Source organism: Syngnathus acus, chromosome 23, assembly GCF_901709675.1.
Source record: "Syngnathus acus chromosome 23, fSynAcu1.2, whole genome shotgun sequence".
Taxonomy (NCBI): Eukaryota; Metazoa; Chordata; class Actinopteri; order Syngnathiformes; family Syngnathidae; genus Syngnathus; species Syngnathus acus.
The window spans coordinates 2,011,080-2,030,288 of NC_051107.1; the positions used below are offsets into that span (position 1 = coordinate 2,011,080).

The 19,209-nt window shown below is 41.6% G+C and overlaps 1 protein-coding gene across 11 annotated transcripts in view; it reads right to left on the reverse strand.

Annotated features, from left to right (window-relative positions):
• LOC119117012 (ELKS/Rab6-interacting/CAST family member 1-like) overlaps positions 1 to 19,209 on the reverse strand; it is a 53,144-nt gene that overhangs the window by 29,299 nt on the left and 4,636 nt on the right. For 2 of the 11 annotated variants that reach the window (XR_005096399.1, XM_037242925.1), the window contains exons 3-17: positions 19,125 to 19,202; positions 18,798 to 18,953; positions 13,235 to 13,491; positions 12,999 to 13,170; positions 12,019 to 12,093; positions 11,804 to 11,959; positions 11,593 to 11,685; positions 10,781 to 10,948; positions 10,523 to 10,690; positions 8,248 to 8,385; positions 7,651 to 7,791; positions 5,172 to 5,312; positions 4,156 to 4,349; positions 3,737 to 3,847; positions 1,401 to 1,412 (exon numbers count right to left, since the gene is read on the reverse strand). Coding sequence is in view for 6 of the 11 variants with exons in the window: in XM_037242925.1 (XP_037098820.1) it covers positions 1,401 to 1,412; positions 3,737 to 3,847; positions 4,156 to 4,349; positions 5,172 to 5,312; positions 7,651 to 7,791; positions 8,248 to 8,385; positions 10,523 to 10,690; positions 10,781 to 10,948; positions 11,593 to 11,685; positions 11,804 to 11,959; positions 12,019 to 12,093; positions 12,999 to 13,170; positions 13,235 to 13,491; positions 18,798 to 18,953; positions 19,125 to 19,202 (2,060 nt within the window). In the remaining 5 variants the exon portion in view is untranslated. The remainder of the gene's footprint in view (positions 1 to 1,400; positions 1,413 to 3,736; positions 3,848 to 4,155; positions 4,350 to 5,171; positions 5,313 to 7,650; positions 7,792 to 8,247; positions 8,386 to 10,522; positions 10,691 to 10,780; positions 10,949 to 11,592; positions 11,686 to 11,803; positions 11,960 to 12,018; positions 12,094 to 12,998; positions 13,171 to 13,234; positions 13,492 to 18,797; positions 18,954 to 19,124; positions 19,203 to 19,209) is intronic. The other 9 variants (XR_005096400.1, XM_037242928.1, XR_005096402.1 and 6 more) reach the window with 5 other exon arrangements.

A 19,209-nucleotide genomic window follows, 5' to 3' on the forward strand; every position in this document is an offset into this window, starting at 1 on the left:
TGGACAAGTCCAGATGAGCTTTGCGCTAAGTTGCGATAACAGCCGTTTGCTTTCATGCGCAGGTATTTCATTTCCAGAATTTGGTTGTTTCTTAGAGGCATAAAGGTCATATTGAATTTTCCCGACTTCCCCTTGTTTCTCCGAGATCGACTAAGTATTTTCTATTGTGCTGTAAAAAGGTTTGAACTTCTTAGCGCCACTGTTCCCTGGCCGTCTTGTTTTGGTGATTCAACTCCAACTCTAAAGGGAAATTCAAAAAAAAAAGTTGCTTTGCTGGGTACGCGACTGAAGAGTTCATTTTTTTTGTTTTGTTTTTATTTTTTGGGTGCGCGACGAGCCTCCTGTTTTGATGTGAGGAACTCCACATCCTCCGCCAAACGTCTGACATCAGTGTTTCCCCGGCTCCAAAAAAGAATTGTTTTGTTTCTTTGTTCCTGCGGTTGCTTTGAGGTCCTTGTGTGACTCGTACTTAACGCAGACGTGCCGCCCGGAGGATTTGCGGGCTATCGGCTGATTGTAGCACACGCTTGCTCGCTCTTGTACTTCTCGTGTTAATCGTGAGACTGCTGAGGAACATAAAAGCATTTGCAATGATGCTGAAAACAAAACCTTTCTATGGTTATGCTCATTTTCTGTGATTTTTTTAACTTCTACTATCCAACAAAAACGAAATTATAATTTTCAGATATACACAGTGTGAGTGACTCCGATTATTCCATTAATTAATGGATGAATCGGAGACAATTTCACTTGCTTTAAAGTGTATAAAAATATTTTGACCTCTAGTACTAATTATTAGCCAATATATTTTTTTTCATTTTGTTTTTTATTTAGTGATTAAAAACAACTAAACAACAATATTTATCACACAAGAACGATTGTATTCCAAAGTAAACGATTTGAACGATAAATTAGTCTGCTTTTGTGCAGGACTAGAGAAATTGAAGATTTATTACTTTTGAGAGCCTGGAATTAAAAGATTTTGATAACCTTTACTTAGAAAATATCTGTAAATCATTACTCGATTATTAAAATACAAGTTTTGATAATCGATTTGTTGTTGATTAATCGATTAATTTTGACATAAGGCGCACTCAATATCCTTAAATCTTCTAAAACTTGATCTTTTGGTCGCAATAATTAGTTGCAAGTGTTCATCCACAAATATGATCATAATTCTATTAAAGTTTTAGCATGAGCAGGATGGTAGAACAGTACGAGACTTTCCTCCTCGAGGGAGAAAGCGATGCGACAAAGTGAGAAGCCGTCAAAGTCAAAAGCCTCGCCAAGCCAGCGAGACATGACGGGAATGATTAAAAAGCAGAGTTTACGACAAGAGCGAGGACAAGAGCTAGGATGACGAGAGCGGGGAAAAAAAAGAAGGCATGCCGTATACTAACCTCGAGGCAAGACTTGGCGGCGAGGCGTTGCGTGGAGAAGATGAAAGAAAGCCAAAGAGGGGAAAGGTGAGACGGGAAGTGAGCACGAGGTTGATCACACAAAGACAGAAAGTGAAAGTGAGACAGGTGCACAGACATCATCGCACAGACATTTTGCAGGCAGGACGGCGAGGCAGGCAAACGAACAGTTCGGTTTTTCCACTTTTAGCTATTTCACCCGAGTTAGCTAACTGCTAATGTACGGTAAAAAAAAAATTCAGAATATTTTAAGAAATTTACACGCCCAAAAAATATCAAAGCAATTTTAAGAGTCTCATTTAGTGTTTGGACTTGCTCAATGTCTAAAGTGCCTCCGCTGACAAACTTCTTTGATTTTTTTTTTTCCGATTCTTTTAAATCGTCTCCATCCTCACGCTCGTCTTTCCTTCCTCTTGGTCGTCGCTTGTCTCACTTTGTTTTCCACTCCGCTGTCCAAATCCTTTATTTTGGCCATCATGGCAGATTTCTAAGCTCCATTTCCCCCCAGTGTGAAGTCACTCAGTCTGCTCCAATTACCATCCTAGTTACTGAAATAAATAGCCCGGCACTGTATTATACAGCTGGATTTACACACGCGGGAAGGTCGATGATTGCTGGCCTTGTTGAACCCGCGTGCGAACTTTTCATCATCGGCATTCGACGCTGCCAAGTCATACAGCGGACGAGTGGAAGTGTTCCACCTGGGCTAATTTTTTACTGTACATCGGAAAACAATCGGCGATCATCGATTACGATCGTGAGCAGGAAATGTTCAATCACGTATTATAATCTAGAGATATTTATTTGGACCCAGAACAAAGGTTTTCCAACAATGTTCTACATTTTTTAATGGCCAAATCCACCCGGACCGTTCCTTGCAAAGGACAGTATAAGAAGATATTTGAGGTTACGACCAAAAGGGAATTGACCTTGCTGTTCCAATACTTTTGAAAGGTATCTTGGCGGAGTTCTACCTTCCCAGAACTATTCCAGTTTGCGTTCACTGCGACGCTCAGACGAAATAAATCTTTAAACATACACAGCTAAACCCCCCACTAATTGGACGTCGGCGGCTGCTGAATTATAAATAGCCATTTTTTTTTTTTTTCCGGTCGGCCAGACGTGGACACTTTGAAACGAATGTCCCCGGAATCATTAAGAGTCATTAGTTTTACTGCTTTCAAAAAGGACATGGAAAGAGAGGAGAAGGTTGCAGTGGGACCTAACGAGTAAGTGGACACGGATGATGAAAAAGACGTCTGGCCTTTGGATCAACACTTTTTGCTTTTCCTGCGTGACGTTTTTTGAAGCCGTTCCAAATAAAGCCTGTCAGTGTACACAACACAAAGATACGCAAGTGGGTACAGTGTTAGAAAACTGGACAAAACAAAGTCACACAGAAGTGATTGTTAGGAGAAAAAAAAAATCATCTGTAGTTAGTTGCAAGTCAAGCATCCCGAGCTAAAATCAAAGAGTTGCATCAGTGACTGGGTGAGAACAAAGAGTGGCAGACTGCACAGATCGAGACTTTTTTTTTTTTGGGTGTCAGGCAACAACTCGTGCTGACGGCCCACATGTGGCGCGAGAAAGTTTCTTCTCGGGAGAACAGTCACAATATTTAGATTTCGAGAAAACTTGGCTCGCTAGTGTGCGATACTGCAACTCTACTGGAGGTCATTAATGAATTCAGCTGCGTCCCATAAGGAAAAAGGCGGCCATTTTCTTTTTTTACTTTTATTTCTGTATTTCCGGAAGGCGAACTAAAAATACTTGAATTTTCTCCAAAATTATTACAATTATTTTTTAATTATTTTTATTATTCTCAAATTATTATAATTCGTATTTCGTAAGGCGCACCGATTATAAAGCCTCAAGGTCTATTTTTGTAAAGTTCCATAATTAGTTCTTTTTCAACTTTCGATATCCATAGAGAAGACGTGCTTGTCAGTTTTTGAGAATATGAAAGAATTTTAAGTGCGCCTTATAGTCCGAAAAATACAGCAGTCATTTTTATTTTTGTTTATTTAATTTGACTCATTTGCTGTCCGGGTTTATTCCCCTTAATGTGTCCCCTTAAGATGGAAATTTCCCAAAATAGACCTGGTCATTGAAGACTGCGCCTTATAATATGGAAAATACAGTTTTTCAAATGCATGACAACTTGAGTTAATGTTGTTGTCCATACAGGAAGGATGGGAGTCAACTTTTTCCAAATGGGAGGGAACGCTGGCATATCCCGACCTCTGACAAGCAAAAGTGTTTTATTTGGGTTTCGTGCAACTTCCCCAAAATGATTGACAGGGCCTCCATCCACTCACGTGCCCAGGTAGTCCCACACCAGCCCCCCCATTGGCTGCTGAGAGGCAGCTGGGGGCGGGGCCTGTTTTGGCGGCTGCTGAGAATGCCACAGATGGGAAGCGGAGGGCTTTCTGGTGTGCGTGAGATGGTCGTGTGCACAAATGTATATTCGCACGTGATTTAAAAAAAAAAAAAAGAGACGGGCGATGACATGTAATAAAATTAAAGGGGAAGGAAGAAGAGGAGAAGAAGCATAATTGAATGAATTTGCAGGATAAGGAAGTTATTGACTTCAGCGTCGGCAGAAAGTGGAGGAAAACAAAATTGGGTCGTTTCCGATATCAACTGATGATTTAAACCGGGAAAGACTGGCATTTGATTTATCGATCCGATTTTATGAAGCCTTTCCTCAGTGATTTACGTTTTACTTCCCGCTCACCTCTCCAGCTCGTGGATCTTTTTCTCCTTGTCGTTCTTCTCGTTCTCCATCTCCCTGAGGATCTCGAGGAGCCGCTCCACCTCGGCTTGAGCCTTCCCGGCGTCCTCTTTGTGACGGCTCACTTCCTGCTCCAGGTCGGAGATACGTTGCGAGAGTTCGGCGCTGGCCGCCGACTCCGCCGCCGCGCTCTGAGCCTGCGACCGGAAATAATTACACCAAATAAACGGGAGGAGGTGAGCGGCAACTATGGAAACGAGAAGTTCAATGAGTTTAGACAGAAGGGGAATGAGCCAAGAACAACATTTGTGTTGAGGACGACTTGTACACGAGTTTAACGAGGCAGAAAACACAATTTGCGAGGGCGATGAATACAAAAACGATTCATTGCATAACAATTCTTCACACTGTCATGGACAACAAAAGATACTCCAGGAAATCTCATCAAAAAAATAAATCCTTAAAGTTCCTAAAAAAAAAAAAAGAATAAACACAACGAAGGCGCTCTATTTTAGCCCCGCCCCTTTCCGAAAAGAAAATAGTTCAAAGAGTTTGACGCTATTTAGAATAAATCTCCAAATTCACTTTACTGACATGGAATACAGGAGTGGCATTGTTTTTCCGCACCGCTAACGTTCCCAAAAAGAAGACACACAAAGAAAAAATAACCCGCAAGTTCAAACCAAAAGTTATAACAGCTGCGAGAGTTTCCCTGAAGCAAATGTTGCTCTTGGGACACATTTTTGTGTATGCATATACACGCGAGTGTGTGTATGTGTGCCCACAAATTAGAAACCTTATTAGTTTTGGAAGACCACAAGCGATTTTACACATTTTAATTTTTTTTTTATGTGGAGAGTAAATGTTTGGGAGTCTGACAATATAATGGGCAGATGTGTGCGCAAGAGAAGACAAATAAAAGAGGAGTGTGTCAATCAAAAAACTCTACATAAGTCTGCCTTATGTCCTCGACAACACAAAGAGACAAACTTGAAAAAAACGCGCATTTGACCACCGACCTTTTTGAGTTGATTCTCCAATTTGATGCATTCCTCCTTCTTTTGCTCCAAAGAGATCTCCATGCTCTTCAGCCGGTTGTCCTTCTTCAGAGCCGAAGAGGCCAGAGAGGAGGCTTTCTCTTTTAGGTCCAAAACTGACGCCTAGGGACGCAAAAAAAAAAAAAAGGCGAAAAATGACTGAATACTTTTAGATATTGTGTTTTTGGAGTATAAGGTGCATCGGATTAGAACATAACAAAAAAAAACAAAAGGCTGTATAAAAGGCGATTAACCGATTAATCGATTTTAAGGGCGCCTTAAAAAAATAGAGGGAAATTACCAAATAGTTTCAGATATAGTTTTTTTTTACTATAAGGTGCATCAGGTTAGAAAGCAAACAAGCACAGCAAATAAGTCAATATTTAATAAACATCAATACACAGGCTGATTAAAGGCAATTAACCGATTAATCGATTTTAAGTGCGCCTTAAAAAAAAGGAGGGAAATGACCAAATAGTTTCAGGTATTTTTTTTTACTTTAAGGTACATCAGGTTAGAAGGCAAACCAGCACAAAAACATTTATTCGACATTCATACATAGGCTGATTAAAACGCGATGAACCGATTAATCGATTTTAAGTGTTTATAGTCCGAAAAATATGGTAACGATAACGTGACTCAAATCATTACAGCTGCAGATGATCTTCATTTTCAGAAGGGAAAAAGACATTTCCATCATAATATACCAGAGCGTGACCTTTCAACCACTTAGTCTTCCTTCCTTTCCGCAAGAACCTGCTCCTTGCATCTTAGTCATAACTGTGAGAGGAAATAAAAACCCCAATCAAAATAAACGTGTATTTTTATCCTTTGAGGTATTCGTCTCAAGTCAAGATTGTGACTCATCATCACCCTACTTTCAAAACTTTTTTCCCATGACCTGACCCCCCCCCCCCCCACCTCATTCTTCCCACTGGATCTTTCCATGCGTGAAGTCCATCTCCTTTTTTCCTTTTCGGTCTTTGCAGCAGTGATAGAGACGCGTCCATCGCACGGGAGGGGGAGGCACCGAAACGTATAATTTTACACTCGAGCGATTTCGCTAAAAGCCACACTGCAGATGATCGCGTTTGGTCGGAGAATACTTTTTGCCGCTTTACTCTCATTATCCAGTCTTTAGGTATGTGTGTGTATATGTTGCTGTTGTCTGGCAAACCCCACACGGGCGTTTAGGAATGCTTATTTTCTACCGTGTATATCTGGAAATTATACAACTAGACATTAACGTTTTTTTATGAGCCCACAACATACTAAAAGAAACCACAGACTGTAACGCAAGTCAGAGAAGGTGAAATTAACCACCCTGGCCTTTTATTTATTTATTTATTTATTTTTAAACAATAACGTACGTATTTTCGGGCAGTGTTTGGGTGGAGTCGGTCTTTTAAAAGGTTTTGATTATAACTACTCAACACGTCTTTTGACGGGTGGTTTAAAGGGCAGCATGTGTTTTGGAGATATATTAAAGACGCTGTAAAGTGAATACAGAGATTTGTTTTTAGGAATGCTTGAGGATAATTGTGGAGAACTACGGGAGTAAAAACATTTTTGGAAACGCCCTCTAATTCAGGCGTGTCAAACTCATTTTTGTCGCATTGTACTCATAGTTTCCTTCGGAGTGCCGCTATGACTGTCAACGCCTTTTATTATATACAGTATAGGCTACACAACAAAATGATGAACTAGCTTCAAAATAAAATAAAAAACTGTTCAAATATTTGAAAAAGATTAATGTAATAAAAAATTGCTAGCAATATCTGCAGTTCTTAAAAGTGCAATTTGCAATTTTAGTATTGACACAAAGTCGATGCACAATTTGTCTTTGCGGGCCACATAAAATGATGTGGCGGGCGGTATCTGGCCCCCGGGCCTTGGGTTTGACACCTATACTCTAATCCAATGTTTTGTCTTGACTTAAAAAATGCCTTAGTTAGCTTAGCAGTTAGCTAGCTAAAAATACATATTCCCTTATGGGGTTTCTCAGTGGCATGACTGCTTTAGAGTGCCTTGTTGTTGCAGTGTGGAGAATTTTAACTCGTTCACTGCCAGTGACGACTATATACGTAAAAGTTTCGTTTTAACAGAGCTGGCTGTAAGATGTTCTTCTCTCATTAAAAGTTTACTTCTAGACATTATCGGCGAGTGGTAACTTAAAGTTGCCTGGTCACTCCCCGTTTCTCCCCACACAGATGTGCGCTTTGCATAAAGGTCACGCTAAGGTGTGCTTTCCACCGGCTGTGGGTCTTATATTATGTTGTCAAGGGGACGTGACTGTTTTATCATTGCGGTCCTTCAGCACAAGGACCTTGGTAGGATGGGGGGGGGATCTGTTCTACGGAGATAGATCAGTCAGGTTCTCCTTGACAGGGAAGGAGAATGTGTGCGCGTCTGGCTCGCAGCGCACATATTGATGTATGTGTGTGTGTGTGTGTGTCGGTACCTCCCGGTCCGCAAGGTCAGCCTGCATCTGGGAAACTTTCTCCCGTAGCTCCTTCAGTTCCTTCTTGGTGGACTCCACCTCGTCTCCCTTTTCTCGTTCGTCTTTCTCCCGCTGCTCTTTCAATCGCTCAATGATACGTTCCTGGACACAGTAAAAGGAAAGGGGGGGGGGGGGGGTGACAGATGGAAACAACGGGAAAAAAAAAAAAAAAGTCGTGCACCTTGAATCCAGATTGAATTTCCACACTCATAACAGTTGTATTAAACTTAATATGCATGGCAGCTCCGGCGGGGATAAACAGCCAAGCGTGATTTTAGACACATAATACGTTCTGGCAGCGCGTTTTATATCAACCAAATGACTATCGACGCTGGCAGCCGTCGTCGAGTTCAAATTGAAGACACAACAAGAGTGCCGTGTTTGTGTGACATAAGCGGGAAGATAGAATGTTAAAGAAAGCAAAAAAAAAAAATGCAATAAAAACGAGGAGCTTGGGAAAGTCGGAGACGACAGTCACTTGCCAATACACACATCGGCTTCGGTATTAGCGACAAAACAATTAATCGGCTTATTTCCTGAGCGAACGATGTCGAATACCTTTTCGGATAGAGCCTCCTCGAGCGTTCCCAGAGCCGTGTCGGTGTTGGACGTGTCCGTCTGTAAGGACTTGACTCGGCCTTTGAGGCCACTCAGCTGCTTTTCCTTGTCCTTCAGCTGATCCTGGAGGTTCTCGATCTACACGTGAGAAGAATTACATACATTATTCAGATTTCCGAAAAGATTGGGAAAGTAGCCATCACGTGTACTGGAAGTGAAAATGTGGTGTTTTTTGGCTCGGGGGGTCTCGGTCCCAAATGTGTTTGACGACTGAAACGATTCCACGCCAAATTCATCCAAACACCTGGGGCTTTCCCAAAATGTTCCAATAAAGTTGGAAACCCAAAATGTCTCTTCGAGGCCAACGAAGGGGTCAGCAATACAAAATTGACTTTATAACTTGGTTGGGGAATGAAAATAGCGGTTAGCCTCGCTAGCTTTGGCTCGTCTGACCGTCGCTAGTTTTAATATGTTCACACCGGCATGACCAGAAATGAGGTGTGAGCGGAATACAAAATGAAACTGGCGGGTTTGTTGAACAACAACAAAAATATATTTTGTGAAAAAGGTGAGTTGCGTGGAATAATGTGAACCCAATCCGAGGCGCAAATAAAGGTTGTGTAAACATAACTGACTAGTAGTTAATGTGCAATTAATCAAAATTAAATACTATTTACGATTATTACAATGCTCAAAATTGACAATCGTAAAAAAACTATTATTAAAATTCCAAATGTTGCTCCAAAAAATGATTCTTTTAATAATTATGATTTTAATCATTACCCAAACAATCGTGATTATTTTTTTTCCCAGATTTGACCAGCCCTATAACTAACATCGGCAAGTAATCAATTTCACCAATGCTTTTATCACATTTTAATCAATTGCATTAACATTTTTGTTGTTAAACCCCTTTTAAAAATTGATGAAACAAAATATGGCGGAAGACAAGACAATAAAACAAACTAATGGAAGACAGCAAATATGTAAAGTAATGTTAAAAATTGAAATAATACCACATTCCCTCTGCTTTCTTTTCCTTTAAGATCCTTTTGAATCATTAAAATTAATGTCCTGATTTTATTGAAAAAAAAAACTCCCACGTTCATAGTGCAGATTTGTGCGTGCAGTAAAACATCTCCAGCACCTCATTAATCAACTGTTCACTTGACAGCTTGACTGACAGCTCGCTCTCCTCACACACATACACACACACACACACACACACACACACGCTTGACACTGAAAAGCCGCAAGTCTTTGATCCCTTCAGCACTTCTTGAAACTGACAAGCGCTGGATGGGTAACAGCAGACAAAATTGTCGACGGGGTACCCCATTTTATCCTTCGCCGCAATAAGAAGCCTACGAATCTATTCGGGCCTTCGCAAATTGCCAAAACAAGCTGTGAAAGACGCGACCACTCAGACGTTTGACTGTATTCCATTTGAAGACGACGGAGGTCATCTTTTATTGAACGAGGGCAGCTGATTAGTATTCATCTAGATTTCAAACGCACTCTCGCTTGCTCTCTCTCTCTCTTTCCTCCCCTGTCTTGCTTCAGAGCTGTCTGCTTGATTGGTAATTATGTCCTTCCATCTGTCTATGGGAGACTTGAAAACAATGACCATTAGTTACGCTATTAATGTTGACAATTAGAAATGATGTATGTAATAAATTAAATGGTTGCGTATTGTTTTTCGGCACGTATGGAGCTCGTCAATTTAGCCAGACAGCTATTTCTTGCCAGATAGCACTTTTAATCTTGTGACCTGGGAGCGTTGCAGCTTTTGCAATATCTTGTATCACAGCGCCATCTACTGGTTGTGATTCAGAATTACAGTCAAATGAATTAGATTAATCCCACAGTAAATTAGAATTTAAAAAAATGTCAATTTACTGTTTTACATTGGCAATATGTATTATTGATGATGCATTTTTTCCAAAATTAAATGATTTGTAGTTAAAATACTATTATACAACTAATGTTTAGGGCAAAAATTCTTACTTCATGAAAAAGCTCAATAATTCGAGACTTTCAATATGACCTAAAAGAGATTTGAGAATTTGTGATTCATTTTTAAATTACTTGTTTGTAAAGCTAATTCTAACTTTAGCGTTGTTAAATGATCAATTATTAAATGACTACAATTTACAAATTACTAAAATTAATAATTTGTGCAATTAATTTTCATCATTTACATCAAAATTAAATTTGTAATTTACAACAAAATTACAAATTTAGTAAACCCAAAATGCCAACAACGGCCACCAACCTTCTTCTGCAGCACGACAACCTTGCGCTCCTTGACATCCAGCATGTCCTTCAAGTCACTTATTTCTCCGTTCTGCGTGCTCTTCTCGTCCGAGATCTCTGATATCTGCTGACTCTTTTTGGACAGAAGCGACTCTTTCTCCTCCAGGCGAATGCGCAGGGCATCCACCTGCAAACATCACATTGCGAACGTCAACATAATCACATTTAATTGATCTTATGTTTTTTGTTTTTTTTATATATAGGAGATCATCTATGCCTCAGTTTGTAATATAGCAGCCCTCTGCTCCTTGGCAGTGAGCGACTCCTTGAGGACATCCACGTGTTGCTTGCTGTCAGAAAACTGGTTGTTCAGAGTGTCCAGCTTGGTACGGAGAGCCAACAGTTCGCTGTCCTTACGATTCAGGTCCTGTTTGACCTGATCCATCTGTGCAAAAAAAAAAAAAAAAACAATACAAAAAGGGTTAAAAGATAAACTTTTGGAAAAATTATAACCAAGGAGGGTAAAACAGTCATTTCAGAAATGTCGTCTACTTTATTAACAATAACTTACACTAAAACTAATATAAACTCAAGTAAAAATAAATTGAAAAAATAAAAACTACAGATGGGTGAGTATCGATACCAGGTATCGGTATCGATACCAAGGTATTTGTGGAGTCTGTCAATATCAGCCATCAATTAAGTCCTCCTCAGCAGTAGGTGGCGCTACAGTACACATCTACTTCAGAAAATTATTTTCTCCAATTTTGTTGTTGTTGTGTTCAACAGTATTTCAAACATCAAAATAATGTAATGGCATCCGTCTGAAAAAAACGTGGTATCAAACATCCCGACTAAAAACTAACAAACAAGCTATAGAAACTAAAACTAACTAGCACACAGAGTAACTATTATCCGCAGAATTAGTAAGCATTTCATCAAGCCTAACTAAGCTCGAAAGAAATGTCATGCAGGTTAGATTTTGACAAATCAGTCACACTCGAGGTGGCTCTACGAATGAAGTGGCAAAAGCGGCGCGAGAGGCAAAGCGAACGAGCAACAGCCATCAGACGGAGGTGCGTCTCTTACTGCGGACGCCTCGCGCTGCAGCTCATTGGCCCGCTCCTTTAGCTCCTCCTTCTCTGATTGGCTGTGACCTAACTCTTCCTTCAGCTGATCAACCTGGCGAGGGGAGGGGGGGAAAGTAGACTGTGGCACCCCGAGACACCCCGAGGGAGCGACCTTCTCGCGTTTGTTTATGTGATGTCACTTTGGTGCGTTAGTTCTTGAAATGAGTTACCTTATTCTTCATAAACTTGGAGTGGGATCGGTACACCTCCATCTGCTTGATCTCCTCTTCTCGCTCTTCGCTGCTGAGCGCTCCGTTGGACTTGAGCATGTTCAACTCCTCCTCCAGCTCCCTCATGGCACGCTCCAGCGAGCTGATTTTGGCATCCTGGCGGCAAAAGAATGCGTTGATGAAGTAGGGGTGGGCCTTTTTTGGGGGGGATTTACCTTCATTTCGATGACAGTCTGCAGGGCCTTGGTCTTGGTGGATTCAGGAGCTGCTTCATACCTCCTGTGCAGCTCCTGAGGGACAAAAAGGACGCGGGTGTCAGGGGACGACGGCGAACGGGGGTGGAGTGAGAGACGGGGCGAGGGAGGGGAAGGTCGGAGGTGACGAGGAGGGCAGGAAGAGGCGAGGATGACGGGATAGTGGCGGCGAGAAGGTGGGGAAGGCGCGGGGAAGGAGGGAGAGGAACGGAGATGGGGCAAGGTAGGGACAGGGAAAGAGTGTGAAGGTTGAAAGGGGGGAGACACATGAAAGGGAGGCGGGATGGAGGGGGAGGCGGGAAATGAGGGAGTGATGGGGGCCGAGGAGTATCCGAGTTTCCCCCTCGCCGAGGCGCTGGCTTTGAGCCTCCACGGGTCGATCCGATCATCCCACATCGGCAAAACTTAAAAAAAATCAACCATAAATAGAACTCTTGGCGGATTTAAACCACGAGGCGCTCTACCGAAACGCAGAATTCTTTTCCCTGCTCCCTTTCCAGCTTTTACCTCATCCAATCTAGCAAGGCAAAATGAAGTGCGATTTGAGGGGTTGGGATGCCGAGGCACAAAAAGAAGAAAAGAGGAAAGAAAACCAGATCGGGAGGGCACAAAAGGAGTGAGGAGGAATATCCGCATCACTGCTTCTCTTTGGGAGAAAATACACTCAAGGGCACGCTATCAACATGACAAACACACACGTGTGAATGCAATGGAAGCTGACATGACTCGGGGCAATGTGCACACACACACAGGGAAATATTAAATGTAGGTCACGGTCGATTGAGACTGCTTTAAGTACTATATAGCTTTGACTGTCACTAACAATAGTTCGCCACTAGGGGGAGTTGTTGCATTAAACAAGCCGCTTGACGTTTTAATAGGATGCCGATAACGCACCAATAAAATTCCTCCTCTGCTAAATGGCGACTAAGCACACGCACCTCTCGAAGTAGCAGCATCTCCTTGTCCTTCTGTTCCAGGAAGCCCTCCAGTTGGTGAATAGTCATCTCCGCGTCAGCCAGTCGCCTCGTCCGCTCGTGGTCCTCCTCGGTGGCGCGGGACGACAGGCCTTTGCTCTGCAACATTTCCAGAAGCTTCTTGATGGACTCGTCCCTGTGGCCAAAGAGAATTGACTTAGACTTGGTATCAAACATTCAGAGTATCCCGTTAATCCTACCTGGCGTTTAAAGTGTGCTTCTGAGTGTCGATCCTCAGCTCCATCTCTTCTACGGTCTTCCTCAAGAGGAAAAGCTCCTTGACCTGACGCTCGTATTCGCCGTGGAGACGCAGGAAGTTCTCCTCCGTCATTTCTTGCGGAGAGATGGCCTGGCATCCCAGACGGCCCGTATCGGAGTAATCGGACTGGAACAGCTGGTTGAGATCGCGCTGGATTCGGAGCTCGTCTTGCAAGGCCTGGATGGTGCATTGGAGATGCTGGTAGACACAGAAAAGAGAATCTTATGTAATTTGGTTTTAAAAACTACATTCATGACTAGGTACCGCCATGTAATAAATGATAAAGATGGCTACCGTACTTTTTTAGCCTTTCGACAGTGCGCCTTATAGTCCGAAAAATACGATACCAAATTAACATTTGGGTTTTCAATACCCCCCAAAAAACTAATTTATCAAAGGTAAGTGCAATTCATCACTGTCATTGGCAATGCATTGAACAGCTAAATAATGCATGAGATGGAATCAGTGGTTGTTCCACAAGGATCAATAACCAACAAAACCATAATTACGAAAAGAAAGACTTCCGCTTGCATTCAGCGGCACGCACGTTCATATTCGTTGGACGAAATATACGCTCGGAAAAGATGCCGCACGATTCCAGAATAAATTAACGGCACAGGCACGGACGACCGCACGATCGCTCTCGTCAAGCATGCAAAACCGCATTGGAGTAGCACGGGGTAAACAAACAGTTCCCGCACGAATGCAGAATGTGTCGCCAAGTTTGGTGCCAACTTCAGATGGATTCATACGAGGGACTCGGATGATGAGAACGCACACACAGTCCACGCGTTTGTGCCAGGCCGGATCTCCCACCGGGATACGCAGCTGGAATGTGCGGTTGAGAAATGCCAGACCACTTGAGAGAGGAGGAGACGCAGGAGAGGGAAATAATTGAGGCATCCATTAGGAAGCATTTAAAAACACTGATGGGAATACAACAGATTAGATGTGAAGAGTGCAGTGTGTTTTTAATGCAAGAGAAAAAAAGAGCAAGGGTCAGAAAACACATTTTTCTTCTGTGCTTCTGCTGAGTCATCTTTAGTCAACTTTGAACCCATCAAACGTCTCCTGATTCCACGTAGGAGTCAGCTGTTCGACAGCGTTAGCAGCTAGCGGTTAGCAGCTAGCGGCTATCAGCTAGCGGCTATCAGCTAGCGGCTATGCGAGTGACAACGTATGGCCTATACGTGGGCAGAATCAAACGAAATTATATTCAAAAGTAGTTTAACTGGAGGAAATAACTCCGCACACTTTTACAGCGACACACTGACACAGTTGCACTTCATATTGAGAAATATTTAACAAACCAGGCTAACACGTTTTGATTTAGCCGGCAAAATGGTGGTTCTGACGTCACTTTGCTCTCATTGGCCAAAATCTGACTTACTAATATTTCTAACCCTTTCACAGTTTCAATTTCAGAAAAACAATATTGAACATACTATTGCAAAAATATTTTTGTTTTTGTGAAATATCTTCTTGACAATAGTAATAAAAAAATCTTGTAAATAGCAGATGTTAATTTTTTAAATCTCACATTCTAATGGAATGAAGGAATTTAGGACCAAAAAAAAAGAAAAGAATACACGAGAGGCGCGAAAACTGTGTGACATTTCATCACAACCCGCGTCTTCGTACCCTCCAGCCACTGCTCATCTGTCCTTCAACATCTCTCCGTTGTTCCTCCTCCGTCTCATCCCTCGCTCACCGTCTGAGTCATGCTCCCCCGACCCCGCCCCTCCCTCGCAAACATATACGAACACTCGTTTACACCCGCACGTAAGTGTGGTTGTGTGCAAAATAGCCGTGAGCGGTTCAGCGAGATCGCCCACTCGCTAAGAGGATCTAAAGATGGACAAATTACAAGATAATCCCTCCTTTTAAGTACTATATTCTCCGTTTTTGCGTGCGTGGCAAATCCGCGTGACGATGCATATGTATGGATGAGAGTCAAAACAACTAAATAGTGAATCCAAAACATCCAAAGTACGCCTACGGTGCAATGTTGACCCTAATCAGTCACATTGAGATGCAGCATGAGGGTCAGTGGCGGCATCACGGGCAAGGAAAAGCGTTCGGAGTGCAGCCAGCTGTCACATGGATTTAACATGAGCACTTTCACATCACGCCGAGATGCAGAGTGAGGGGAAGAAAAAATAAAAAGTGGGAATGCCTTCGCACCGGCTTCATTCCTGTCCAGAGTCGCTCCTTATAAGGAGAACCGTGACGACCGCGAGGCCCTCGACATGCAAACACAGCAACCTCGCGAGGAGAAAGTGAGAGGAGGAGTAGGAAAACAGAGTTGCTGTTGGAAAAGTTGAAAAAGACTCAAGTGTTTTTTTTTTCCCCCTGCGATTGTTCCATCTTCCCATCTGCTCTCTTCTCCCCTGCCCATCCCTCTACCTATTTACCTCCCTCGCTCTCTCCATCCTTCCTAAATAAACATGCGGGTTTGAGGACCATCTGTTAGGTACGAGCGTTCGTGTGTGAAAAACACACACAGTCGACACGCTCCGTTTTAAGGACTTGTCAAAAACTAAAAAAAAAATCTGGGAATAATGAGTCATAGGTTGACAAAAACAGTGTGGTGCACAGAGGCCAAGCCGAGTGAGTGATGACAAACTGATGATCGTCGCCGACTTTGTTTGGTTTTTAGAACTTGCCATCGGGCTCAAAGGCAGACGTGCCTCAAAGAAAGGACTTTTGAAGACGTGATGAGTCAGCACGCCATTACACTTGCAGCATGCATTGGTAACTAATAAAATTGTTATTTATTTTTGTATTTATTTTTTCTGTATTATTTGCACTCTCTTAGGTGTAAAACGGTACCAAATACCTTTATTTATTTTACTGTATGCTCTTTGGCTCATTAATTTGAAATTTATAATAGTGATTGTTAAATTAATTCATTTTTTAAAAAAATTAACAAATTCATTAAAATGATATTTTTTTAAAGAATTAACGTTTTTATCAATGAAAAACCCACAAAAAAAACCTGAAGAGTAAAATTTCCATTTTCCTACTTGATATTTTTGAACAGACTAAAACTTACTATTATTGTTACTAACACTCATGGGATTATTTTGAAGACTATTTTTTACCTTCACTTGAGTCATAATGTAACAGTAGATTTACTTGAGTATATTTTTGGCTACATTGCAAGGGTCATAAAGAAAACATTGACCTAACATCAATGAGATCTTTTTTTGGTGCATGCCCAGCATTCATAATGCATAACATTTACACTCTCGTCAATTATTTCTTCATTGCCCTCCTCATCCATTTCTCACTCTTTCTTTGCACACAACACTGCCCTCAGGTCACTTTTTATTTCCAATGCATCCATCTCACCACCCCCGTTTTCCATTCCTCACCACCTTTTTTTTTTTTTTTTTTATTGGCACAGAACATATAATTTGTCCAGTGGCCGAATTCTGTTGGAAGTAGCGTCTCGACACTGGCTTTGCGTTAATGAAATTAGAAAACACTCGACTCAAAGCCAAATGTAATAACATTAAGTGCTGAGCAGGAGATTATAAACCTTTAATGAGTCAGCAAGCCGAGCGGTCTCTGCCGTGGTGCTTTCAAAAAACACTTTCCCTCTGTTTTGTCTTTTTTATACAATTCTTAATCCATCATATATTCAAAGTATTCAGTAGGGCTGTCACTATTGAATATTTTTCAAATCGATTATTCCATCGAATAATTGGATACAATTAAAAAGGACATTTTTTCAAAATGATAAAAGAAATCTGCCAACTTTCATGAAGGACTCCAAAAAAAAGAAAAATCCGAGAATAAATAGTTGCCAGCCTAAAATTTTGACCATTTTAGGTTAAACAATGTCTCAAAACGATTACTCGATTAAATTGATAATGAACTAGTTGTCGATTAATCGATGAATTTTGTATGTAGGTATTAAATGTAAATTCTGATTTCAAGAATGACTCATCCATGTGTATCTCTCCGGATTCTACACAAGAAGCCCAATTGTGGTTTACAGAACCACGCGAGCTAACACAGAGTGACACAGACACACAAATAAACACAGCGGGCACACACTCCTATAAACAAAAGACCGCAGAAAGATACAAGAAATAGCATGCAAAACAACATGCGTGAGACCCCTTGTTTTTTTTTTTTTCGTCTCCACTGGCACACACTCCGACTTTGACGTCACGGCCCTCCGAGTACAGCCGGTAGTGTTTAGCAGCCCCGCGGACAGTGCAGTTATTGTTTGGTTCACGACTGGTGCAAGGAAAAATGATAGCTAGCATAGGAGCGTGAGCTGCGGGGAGAACTCACAGGCGGAGAATTAAATTAAAAAGAGAGAAAGAAGCCAGCATTCCATGCATTCCTTTTTTTTTCTTCCCTGCGCTTCCCTTTTTTTTTTTTTTTTCCTCCTGCAGCGATCAAAACTAATCACACGACTGGAACAGTAAGGCAGTGAGTGGAAAAATTGAACCCTGAGATGAAAAAAAAAATGTTTATAGCTTCTTAGTGGTTAGAAACTCCATAAATATATAATTGTTGTGTAAAGCGGGAGCCGGTCGCCATGGCGACACTGTTGTTTACGCAGCATCCTTGTCACCGTGGATAAGAATGACTGTTAGCCTATTTTGGTTTGCAGGCAAGAGAAGAGGACGCGATGGAGGTAGGAAGGAAGGAAGCATGGGAGGGTGGAGCTGAGGTGAACATTCCTAAATGGTCCGTGGGGGGGGGGGGGGCGTGGCTCGGCATGCCTGAGAAAGCGCGTCTGTCACAGGGGAACATATAGCCATAAATTACTCATGCCACTTAATTTCTAACGGGGCGATCGGGCGGCGAGGGAAGCTGAGCTGACTCACCGTGGGATGACTGAAATAGAAGGCTGGGGGGGTGGAGGGATGAAGATCCAAGATGATATAATAATGAAAAGGTAGCTCAGGGGTTAAATGGGTGTGAGGGGAAGAATGAAAGTGAAAAGTAGAAGACGCTTTCGTGTCGTAACGTGTTTTCCCCAAATACACTATCTATTAGGAAGGCGTGTGCTCCTTTGACAGCAACTAATCAGCTGCTGCTTTGTACTCGTTCAACCCTCAACGACTCATCGCTTCCCTTTTACGGCTTAAGATGTTATTTTCATTTGTTCTGTAACAATGCTTTTGACTGAAAAAATTCACATCTCAAATCATCTTTCCCCATTGAAATGAATGGGAATGGGATTAATCTGTTTCAGCACTCCAGAAACAACAAAATGTTTCGGCATAATATTATTAAAAAGACTGGACTCTAAAAAATAAATATAAAGATATATGCGTGTATAAACCAAAAACTAATTTATAGTAGATTTAGTAAAATCTAATAAAAATATATATTTTTAAAAATAAAATTAAATTGTCAGTCAAAAAGTTAGTCTTGACTTTTATCAAGAGAAAAAAAAAAAAAAATCTTAAATGTCACTGTGAGCTGCCTGAGACTACAGCAGTAGACATTACTCAAATTAAAATATTTATTGGTACCTGCGTTTCCTCCTGCACCACCCTGTATTGCTCCTTCCACACAGTCATCTTGGTGGCTTCGTCCTTCCTCAGCGCACGCTCTTTCTTCAGCTCAGGACTCCAGAAAGTCTTGATAGAGTTCATGGATGAGCTCAACTTGGACTCCTTCGCATCCAACTAAAATATAAGATTTTGACTTTCACATGTGTTGCGTAGAATGTCAAACAAGTCTTTTTACATTTTTTAATTTCATATCCAAAAGTCAATACAAAATAAAAATGAACTAGAATAAAAAATCTGAGGCAGTTTTTTGACATTTTGTGTCCACGTGTCAACAAATGGCCTTACATCTCTACGCAGAAGTTCATTTTCTCTCAGCACTTCTCTCAGTTGGCTCTGCAGGTCTGTCATGGCCCCCTCCCGCACCTACAAA